Here is a 12,070-nt window from a genome sequence, read left to right on the forward strand (position 1 = left end):
CTTTTTCCAGATTTAATATAAGTCTTAGTGTCCCCAGAATGTGTCTGTAAAGTTTCAGCTCAAAACACCCATCAGATTATTTATTACAGCTTTCAGTAGTTTGTATTTTATAGCTCTGTACTGGATCTTTAAGCTAGCCCAAACCGGGACTGAAGCGTCTTCTTTTATTATTGTTCTGGGCCGGTGTCCCTCCAGGGTTTAGCTTCCAACTTGCCTCAAAACACCTGCCTGGGTGTTCAAGTATCCTAGTAAGACCTTGATTAGTTTGTTCAGGTGTGTTTGATTAGAGTTGGAGCTAAAATCTGCAGGACACCGGCCCTCCAGGAACAGTTTGGTGACCCCTGGTCTATACACTATACCTACACATATGTCTGTCCAAACAGCTTGAAAAGTAGATTTTTCACCATAGGTGCCCTTAAGGGGCTAATAATAGTAACCTTAAAAAATTTAAACAGCTTTTATCTAGCTAAAATAAAACAAATAAAAAACTTTCTCAAGAAGAAAAATATTATAGAAATTACTGTGAAAATTCCTTGCTCTGTTAAACATCATTGGCAAATATTTGAAAATATTACGTTACAAACGTGTTGAAAATCTCTTTACAAAACAGCACTTGGCAGCATTAAAACAGCATTTTTATTGTTTTATTCCTGTGATGAAGAGTCGTCTCACCCAGGCTGCATTGCCCTTGACCACAGTGATGGTCCTCTGGAAGCCCGCAGTGCCGTTTATCTGCTGGCTCTCATCCGCTGTCTGATCTGGAAGAAAATCCTCTTCCTGTGAGGGAGAAAAGGTCAAAATCCTCATCAGAAAGCACATCAAAGACTGAAGTCAAGGACGCGCTGATGAAAGAGGTCAGCAGGATGAGCTCCAGCACAGAAAACTACCAGCAGAACACCACAAAAACACATGCAACAACACCATACCAACGCTGCTCCGATGCTTGCTCCATTTGTTTATTAGTAACACTTCATTCATTCATTCATTTTCCTTCAGCTTAGTTCCTTACCATCAAGGGTCACCACAGTGGAATGAACCGGCAACTATTCGGCATGTGTTTTACGCAGCGACTGACCTTCCAACCGCAACCCAGTACTGGGAAACACCCATACACTCTTACACTTATATCAGAGGTGTCCAAAGTCGGTCCTGGAGGGCCGGTGTCCTGCTGACTTTAGCTCCAACTTGCTTCGACACACCTGTCTGGAAGTTTCTAGTATACCTAGTAAGAGCTTGATTAGCTGCTTCAGGTGTGTTTGATTAGGGTTGGAGCTAAACTCTCCAGGACACCGGCCCTCCAGGAAAGAGTGTGGACACCCCTGATCTATATAGGAGTTCTGCATGTTTGAATGCGATTGGCAGCTGGATGTGCATACTTGCAGTGTGGAGGTGTGTCTGCTAGTCTGATTGGATGCGAGTTGTGCGTGTTTGAATGTGATTGGCTGCTGGATGTGCATACTTGCAGTGTGGAGGTGTGTCCTGCTCGTCTGATTGGATGTGAGTTGTGCGTGTTTGAATGTGATTGGCTGCTGGATGTGCATACTTGCAGTGTGGAGGTTGTGTCTGCTCGTCTGATTGGATGTGAGTTGTGTGTGTTTGAATGTGATTGGCTGTTGAATGTGCATATTTGTCGTGTGGAGGCATGTCTGCTTTTCTAATTGGATGCGAGTTGTGCATGTTTGAATGTGATTGGCTGTTGAATGTGCGTATTGCTGTGTGAAGGTGTGTCTGCTCGTCTGATTGGATGCGAGTTGTGCGTGTTTGAATGTGATTGGCTGTGAATGTGCATATTTGTCGTGTGGAGGCGCGTCTGCCTTATCTGATTGGATGTGAATTGTGCATGTTGCATGTGATTGGCTGCTGGATGTGCATACCTGCAGTGTGGAGGTGTGTCTGCTCGTCTGATTGGATGGGAGTTGTGCGTGTTTGTGCGTGTTTGAATGTGATTGGCTGTTGAATGTGCGTATTTGCTGTGTGAAGGTGTGTCTGCTCGTCTGATTGGATGTGAGTTGTGCGTGTTTGTGCGTGTTTGAATGTGATTGGCTGCTGGATGTGCATACCTGCAGTGTGGAGGTGTGTCTGCTTGTCTGATAGGATGTGAATTGTGCATGTTTGCATGTTGGATGTGCATACCTGCAATGTGGAGGTGTGTCTGCTCGTCTGATAGGTCAGATCAGCGCTGCAAAAACTGCCGTGTTCAGCGATCATCGACTTGCAGATTTTCCTCCTCCTCCTCCAGAAAGTGGCGCTCAAACACTTTCTCATCAGACAGATCTAAATCACTGGAATCGATCTGGAGACCGAGGTTATGGAGGTGAAAATTATAACAACGTTAGAAAAAAAGATGTACACTTCAGAGAGTTTGTCTGTAAAATAAAACATAATGCAATTTCAATGAGCTTTCAATCATGTCAAGATGGATATTTTATTAAGCTTAACCTAAAATATGTAATGCTATACTGAAGCTTTTATGTGCAATGCATTACACACCCAAAAGTTTTCCAAATTTACTGTAAAGGTGCTGTATGTAAGTTTTTGACTCTCTAAAGCATAAAAACCCATCATATGTTTGCAGATATTCAGAAACTGCTCAGTGAACATTCTTGTTATCTGAAAAACAATGCTGAAGTCAGATATTCTGCTTTGAACATGTGGTCACGTGCTGGAACGGCTGTCTTTGTTTTGTTTTTTTTTACCCGCCCAATGCCACTTTAGCCTTATATTTCAGCACCCTGGGGTTGCCTTGGTGGAAAAACTGCGTATTTCATTCATTCATTCATTCATTCAGAAAGGCTATCAAAACATGCACCCCTGACCGAAATGTGACCTCTGGTGGATTATTACTACAAATTTTTGGACGTGTGGAATTTGCTCTGGTGACACCTTTGATCAATCAACAAAAAAAAAGTAGGAAGATTCAAAATACTAATAGACGGTTTTTCTGTGAAGTAGTGGGTAGCAAAGGAACGCTGTAGGTTTTTCATTAAGACGTGAATAAAAGGGATGAATGAATTGATCAAATTTGTGGTAATTTATGTGGAATATAGCAGAGAGCTGGTGGATTTTTAAGTCACAAATAACGATAATGATACGGATAACATAATTGGAAGGTGTACCTAATACACCTTACACCTTACAAAATTGCAGTTGTCATCAGCAGTAGCTAGCTTCACACCTGCAATGAGTTCATAGGCCGCTCTGCTTACAATCACCCCCGCAGAAAAAAAAACAGCTTAAAACCAGCCTAGGGCTGGTTTGGCTGGTTTTAGCTGGTCGACCAGCCTGGTTTTAGAGGGGGTTTTGGCCACTTCCAGGCTGGTTTCCAGCCTTTTGCAGCCTGGTCTTAGCTGGTCAGGCTGGAAAATTACCAGCTAAAACCAGCTTGAGTAGCCTGGTTTGAACTGGAAATGGCTGGAAAACCAGCCTGGAAGTGGCCAAAACCCCTCTAAAACCAGCCTGGTTGACCAGCTAAACCAGCCAGCCAGCCTAGGCTGGTTTAAGCTGGTTAATTCAGTAGGCACACATCAATAACATTTATACTCTCTACACAAGACCAGAAAGGGTGTGTTTCAGGTAACAGGTTGCGATTGGTTAAAAGATATGGCAATGGGCTTTCAAGAACAAGAAATTTTCTTAAAATTTTACCAATATTGATGTGGTTGGCTGCTTTAAAGGCACTGACTATATGAGGTCTGATGTTTAAGAATGTTGAATTTCTGAATGTGAAGCTGAGAGGATTTTTAAACTGATGTGTCCTGATTTTTCATAGTATTTAACTGACGCAAGTGCTTATGCGTGGCAAAGGACATTTTCGAGATGGCACTGGCTAAACAGAAAGCTGCTTTTGAGATGGTTTGGAAGAAGGTTTATTTAGATTATAAACCTTACCATTCGTTGGAGTGCAGTGAGTGCACTATTCTGTGCTTCTGAATGGCTGTATTTACATTTCTGTCATGTTTCGTCTGGTGCAAACAGCTAAATTGCTTATCACTGCAAATCTCGTACACTTAGCGTGTTGTTAGGATTTACTTACAATGTAACCTGCTCACCTAATGTTTACGCTACGATATTTATATTATTTGCTAATTAATAACCTCATGTGGAACTCTGAAACTGCGTCTCATTTCGGAGGCTGCTACTGTCCACCAGAGGTCACATTTCCATCATGGACGCATGCTTTCTGAGTCTTTCTGAATGAGTGAATGAATATGCTGTTTTCCAGCAAGGCCACGCGGGGTGCTGAAATATATTATTGGCTAAACTGGCATTGGGCGGGTTAAATGACCAAAACAAAGACAGCCGTTCCTGCACGTAACGCACATTTTCAAAGCAGAATATCTGACTTCAGCATTGTTTCTCAGATAAACAGAATGCTCACTGAGGCATGTTCTGAAATATCTGCACACATATTATGGTGTTTTTATGCTTTAGAGAGTCAAAAACGTACATACTGCACCTTTAAATTTGGTACATTAATTCTGAAAAACAACACAATATTGTTCATTGGGTCTTGTAAAACGCTTCTTGATTAAAGAATTGTAGATATTTGTACTAGAAGCAAGACAAAATCTCTAAGTAAAGCAGCATTTTTTGCCTCATATATAAAGGCTTTCAGATTTCAGATCTCGCTCCTACAAGAACGTTGCACTAATAACATGCTTTGTGTTTTATGAGCACTGACCACTGCAGGCTCAGCGCGGAAAACAACTTCATCATCATCATGACAGATCTCCGTCAGCAGCAGAGCCGTGAGCATGGAGGAAGAGCCATCCTCATCCTCCGTCTGTGAACACAGGGAACCGTCAGCTCTGCTCATTCACTGATAAGCCGAATGATTGGAGCACTTTTAGCTTAGCTTAGCATAGACCATTGAATCGGATTAGACCATTAGCCATATGAGTGATATTATCACAATCTTCTGACTCGATTTACTTAATGAATAAAATGAACATCTCTTTTATTGGAAATACAAGTATTTACGACTATTTACATTGGTAATATACATTGGAACATTTACTTTATATTTATTTATTCTTTTTAGAAATAGACTCCTCTTTGGAAATTTTACACCTCCTCTAGAGTCAAACAGTTGAATTTACCATTTTTAATCAATTCAGCCAATCTTTGGGTCTGATTAGAGCACTTTTAGCTTAGCTTAGCATAGCTCATTGAATCGGATTAGACCATTAGCCATGTAAGCGATATCGACATAATCTGCTGACTCATGGAGCTTTTTACTTTATATTTATAAATATTTTGGAAATAGGCTAAACAGGTTAGCTTTAACTTTTTTTAATCCATTTAGCCAATCTCCAGGTCTGATTGGGGGCACTTTTAGCTTAGCTTAGCATAGATCATTAAATTAGATTAGACCATTAGCAGCAGGAGTGATATCACACAGTCTGCTGACTCATGGAGCATTACTTTATATTGATTTATTTATTGGAAATAAGCTCATTTTACAGCTCCTCTAGAGTTAAACAGTTGAGGTTTTGAATCCATTCAGCCTATCTCAGGTTTAGCTTAGCTTAGCATAGACCATTGAATCGATTAGACCATTAGCCATATGAGTGATATTGTCACAATCTTCTGACTCGTGCAGGATTTACTTAATGAATAAAACTTTTATTGGAAATACAAGTATTCACGACTATTTACATTGGTAATATACATTGGAACATTACTTTATATTTATTTATGCTTTTTGGAAATAGACTCCTCTTTGGAAATTTTACAGCTCCTCTAGAGTTAAACAGTTGAATTTTACCATTTTTTAATCCTTTCAGCCAATCTTTGAGTCAGATTAGAGCACTTTAGCTTAGCTTAGCATAGCTCATTGAATCGGATTAGACCATTAGCATCAGGAGTGATATCAACACAGTCTGCTGACTCATGAAGCATTTACTTTATATTGATTTATTTATTGGAAATAAGCTCATTTTACAGCTCCTCTAGAGTTAAACAGTGAGGTTTGAATCCATTCAGCCTATCTCCAGCTTTTAGCTTAGCTTAGCATAGACCATTGAATCGTATTAGACCATTAGCCATATGAGTGATATTATCACAATCTACTGACTCATGGATCATTTACATTATATTTATTTATTTATTTTGGAAATAGGCTCATTTTACAGCTCGTCTAGAGTTCAACAGTTGAGTTTTACTCAGGCAGGTGCATTTTAGCTTAGCTTAGCATAGATCATTGAATCAGATTAGACCATTAGCATCTCGCTCAAAACGATTTGCTGCTGTACCATGCCTTATTACACAGTGCTGTTAACTTGTTACTTAGTTGGGGACTATTTAAGGCTCTGTCTTAATATCATTAGCAAGTTTCCATATTCTGTTGGACTTAAAAAACACGATGTAACTACAGAAGCCAAGCTTCAGATAAGTTGTAAATAGCTTTCAATATTTTTATATATAATTTTTTTTTGTAGTTTTCACCTTTATTTCGATAGGACAGTGGAGATTTACAGAAAGGAACGTAGTGGAGCAAAGATCAGATCAGCAATGAGTGTCAGCGCACTAACCACTAGGCTATTGTCACCGACAGGAAAATTCATTTTTAAAGGAGATGCTAATGGTCTAATCTGATTCAATGACCTATGCTAAGCTAAGCTAAAAGTGCTCCAGCCAGAACTGGAGACTGGCTGAATGGATTAAAAAGTGGTAAAAACTCAACAATTTAACTCTAGAGGAGCAGTAAATGAGCCTATTCCAAAAAAACGGAGTGTTTCTTAAACTATTGCAATATAAAATAATTCATTTAAACGGCAATATCATTTCACAATATTTCTGTTTTACTGTGTTTTTGCTAAATGTAAGACTGGTTTGAAGATACTGTATTACTAGATACAGTAGATGTATATGTATATAGTATATATATATGTAAATAGAACTGTATTTCACACAATATTTGGCAGTACTTTTACATTGTCTTTCGATTAACCGTTACAAATATGCTCGTTGAATATATTTTAAAATTATTTTAAACAATGAATAGATAAATAACAGTGCAACGTTTATAATATTGCAGAAATTTCATGTAACTGCATATTGCTAACTTAGAGTAATATTTGTGGAGTAAAGTAATAAACTAAGTGTTGTTTTTTAATTGGGGTTACAATTTTGTCTGTTTGTAAAATATACAAATAGACTTTTTGGAAGAAGTACACTATCTATTTTCAATTATTCTTTGTTTTTATCAGTCCCTGCATACAATATATACAGTAAAAGACTCTTATTTTGTAGTACATGTGATCATTACACCCACTTCCAACACAATAAAAGACTCTAAATTTGATATGATTTGGTTAGAAAATCAGTCATTTTGCATGTTAGTAGTGCAAGGTTGAGTTAGCGAGCGGAATCAATCCTTTAGACGTCATTGATATTCACGATCACAGATTCCCTCAAAAAGCAGCAGGAAGAAATGTTTTCTCCACTTTCTGGTTCTTGGAAGTGGGTCATTTGATCCATATTAGGAGGTGATGTTACTCTATCGCACTTGTAAAGCAGAACAAAAAGCTCATGCAGTCTAAAGGGCCTCTCGCAAGATTAAATCTTCAGATCAGATGACCCACAATGCACTCCAGTAGCCAAAACTTACGCTCCAAACCTCAGGAGACAAAGAGAAGGAAAGATGCCAAAATGTGCACGCAATCCAGAGTAATGAGCTGAGATAGCAGCCTCGCTGAAGTTGAAGAGCTTCAGATAAACCACAGCATTTCTTTAAGAAGATTTCATTTCCGGAGGCCTTACGGGACAACACAGCCGCAACATGAAAATTCACTGAATCCCGATATATACCACATTACACACACCGGCCACTTTATTAGGTACACTTTACTAGTACCGGTTTGGACCCCCTTTTGCCTTCAGAACTGCCTTAATCTTCGTGGCGTAGATTCAACAAGCTACTGGAAATATTCCTCAGAGATTTTGCTCCATATTGACATGATAGCATCACGCAGTTGCTGCAGATTTGTCGGCTGCACATCCATGATGCCAATCTCCCGTTCCACCACATCCCAAAGGTGCTCTATTGGATTGAGCTCTGGTGACTGTGGAGGCCATTTGAGTACAGTGAACTCATTGTCATGTTCAAGAAATCAGTCTGAGATGATTCAAGCTTTATGACATGGTGCGTTATCCTGCTGGAAGTAGCCATCAGAAGATGGAGACACTGTGGTCATAAAGGGATGGACATGGCCAGCAACAATACTCAGGTAGGCTGTGGCGTTGACACTGATGCTCAATTGGTAACTAATGGACCCAAAGTGTGCCAAGAAAATCTCCCCCACACCATTAAACCACCACCATCAGCCTGAACCGCTGATACAAAAGGCAGGATGGATCCATGCTTTCATGATGGTTGAGGCCAAATCTGAGCCGAGCATCCGAATGTGCAGCAGAAAATGGAGACCATCAGACCAGCAAACGGTTCTCCATCTTCTGTTGTCCGTTTTGGTGAGCCTGTGTGAATTGTAGCCTCAGTTTCCTGTTCTGGAGCTGACATGGAGCGGCACCCGGTGTGGTCTTCTGCTGCTGTAGCCCATCCACCTCAAGGTTGGACTGTTTGTGTGTTCAGAGATGCTCTGTCTGGCAGACCTCGTTTGTAACGAGTGCTTATATGAGTTACTGTTGCCTTTCTATCAGCTGGAACCAGTCTGGCCATGTCTCCTCTGATCAAGTTGCTGCCATGTGATTGGCTGATAGAAATGTGCATTAACGATCAGTTGGACAGGTGTACCTAATAAAGTGGCCGGTGAGTGTACATACACTGTGACAATTTCCTGTAGAATCTACAGTACTCACTGGCAGCAGATCTCCAGTAGCTTTACTGTAAATCAGAACAGCAAAAACGCTGTATTTACATGGACAGCAACCATTTATCTTGCTGTGTGTGTATTTAACAGTATTGCGGCATCTTTACTGTAAAATACAGTAATATTCACAATGCAACTGTAAAATACAGTAACATACCGCATAACTTGTTCTACAGGAAAATATTGTCCATACTACAGTTAAATACTGGGTGAATTTTGCAAAAATCATTAGCAGTGTAGACAAGTTAAATAGTTACAGACACACATAAACATGTCCGCACAACACACACACACATGCGCACAGAGACGCACACATATAAAAAACACAACAAACATGCACAGACACAGACACAGACACAGACACACACACACACACAGACACACACACCACACACACACACCACACACACACACACACACACACACAACACACACACCAAATAAATAAACACAAAGACCAAAAATACACACAGACACAACAAACAAACAACAAACACAACACAAAAACACAACATACAAAACAAACCAACAAAACACAACATACAGACAAAACAAAAAACAAACAACAAACACACAGTAACAAACAATAACACAAACACACACACATACAAACACAAACAACACACTACAAACAAACAACACAGACAAACAAACAACACACACACACATACACACACAGACACAAAACCACATAAACACATAAACACACACACACGCCGCACGCACGCACACACACACACAAAATAAAAACAAAAATATAAATAAACAAACAAACACAAAGACACATAAACAACATAGACACAAACAAACACACAAAACACAGACATACACACACACACACAAACAATTAAACACAACACAAAACACACACATACAGACACAAACAAACACAAACATACAGACAAAAAACAGACAAACAAACAAACAAACACACACACACAAACAATAACACAAAATACACACACACAGATACAAACAAAACAAACACACACACACACACACCATATACACATATACACACACAGATAGACACAAAAAACACATAAACACAAAAACCACATAAACACACACACACACACACGCACACATGCACACACACAGACACACCACACACACACACACAACACACACACACACACACACACACACACACACACACCCAAACAAAAACACACACAGATAGATGCAAGCAAGCAAAGAAACAAATAAACACACACACCACAGAGAGACAGCAGCAGTACTATGATGTGGTGTTTTCCACAGCAGAGGTTTGGCCACCCCGATGCGGACGCTGCCCATAGGTGCCCCCTTCAGTGCCTGCACCGCCTCTCCAGACTGCCGCTCTGCAGGTCGATGCTGTTGACGAACATCAGGCGATCCCCGGGCAGCAGACGACCGTCACGCTCCGCCACGCCATCCGGAACCAATGAGCGGATCACTATTACTGTCTTTAGAGGGTCCAGCGGGTCCTGCAGCCATATCAGCACACACACACACACACAGTTAATTAGCTAGCTAAATGAGGACGATACATAGAGTGTATTGTTTATATACAGAGAATAGTTTCACATTTTATCAACACTCACACACACACACACACCCACACCAAAGGTGCACACAAACATATACGCACACACACAAACACATGCATATAAACATATACACGCACAGACACACACGCACATATACACACACTTTTAATTCGTTATCTACAGTATATAGGGACTTAACACAGTAAAACATTTTATCAACACACACACACACAGGCTCACACAACACAAACAACACACACGCACACACACAGATGCACACAAACATATACGCACACACACAAACACATGCATATAAACATATACACGCTCACACACGCACGCACAAATACACACACTTTTTATTTGCTATCTATTTAGGGACTTAACACAGTAAATGTTATCAACACACACACGCACAAAAACTTATGCACACACACACACTTGCAAATATACACAAACACACACACACACACTTGCAAATATACACAAACACACACACACACACACACACACACACACACACACACACCTGCAAATATACATAAACACACACACACACACACATTTGCAAATATACACAAACACACACACAGACACACACACACTTGCAAATATACATAAACACACACATAGACACACACACTTGCAAATATATATAAACACACACACACACACATTTGCAAATATACACAAACACACACAGAGACACACACACTTGCAAATATACAAAACACACACATAGACACACACACTTGCAAATACATAAAACACACACACACACACACATTTGCAAATATACACAAACACACACACACTTGCAAATACACACAAACACACACACACACACACACACAAACACACACACACGTACTCACACAAATGCATACACACTTATGCAGACACACACTTACACATACACACAAACACACACACTTGCAAATATACACAAACACACACACACACACACCACACACACACACAAGCACACACATGCTTACACAAACACACACATGCACACACACAAAACATACATACAAACGCACACACACGTACTCACACACATGCATACACACACACACACTCTCACAAAGCCGCATACAGACTTATGCAGACACACACTTGCACATATACACAAACACACACACACACACACACACAAACACACACACACGCACATACACTTATGCACACATACACATTCACATAAAACAAACACACACTCACACACACATGCATACACATTTATGCATACACACACACACACACTTGTAAACATACACAAAGCACACAAAACACTACAAGCCACACACACACACACAAGCACACACAAACACACATACTAGCCACACACACACACCACACAACAAACACAAATACATTCAAGCCACACACACACACACACACAAACACACACACACAAGCACGCACAAACACATATACAAGCCAAAACACCAGCACCCCCATCCCCCACACACACAATCTCAGGTTACCTTCAACTATTTATATCCGTCTAATTAGCATATATGGCTCCTCCCCGTTTCCCTCTCACCTGAGAATCCAGAATGCTGAATCCCAGGCCGCTCTCTCCTTTCTCCAGCTGGATGTCCTGGATCTCCGTCTCCCACATGGCTAACGGCGTCCCGCTGGGCTCTTCGGTCACATGACCCTTCAGACCGTCCGCTAATTCACCACACAACCATCGCATCC

The 12,070-nt window shown here is 40.4% G+C and overlaps 1 protein-coding gene across 1 annotated transcript in view; it reads right to left on the bottom strand.

Moving 5' to 3' along the window:
- The window catches only part of LOC130232524 (multiple PDZ domain protein), a 123,738-nt gene that overhangs the window by 55,787 nt on the left and 55,881 nt on the right, over positions 1-12,070 (bottom strand). The window contains 8 exon segments of the mRNA XM_056462476.1: positions 679-777; positions 2,134-2,211; positions 2,213-2,293; positions 4,682-4,808; positions 10,093-10,162; positions 10,165-10,300; positions 11,913-12,056; positions 12,058-12,070. The exon segment at positions 12,058-12,070 is cut by the window's right edge and continues 17 nt beyond it. Coding sequence (XP_056318451.1) covers positions 679-777; positions 2,134-2,211; positions 2,213-2,293; positions 4,682-4,808; positions 10,093-10,162; positions 10,165-10,300; positions 11,913-12,056; positions 12,058-12,070 — 748 coding nt within the window.

This window comes from Danio aesculapii, chromosome 7 (assembly GCF_903798145.1).
Source record: "Danio aesculapii chromosome 7, fDanAes4.1, whole genome shotgun sequence".
Lineage (NCBI taxonomy): Eukaryota > Metazoa > Chordata > Actinopteri > Cypriniformes > Danionidae > Danio > Danio aesculapii.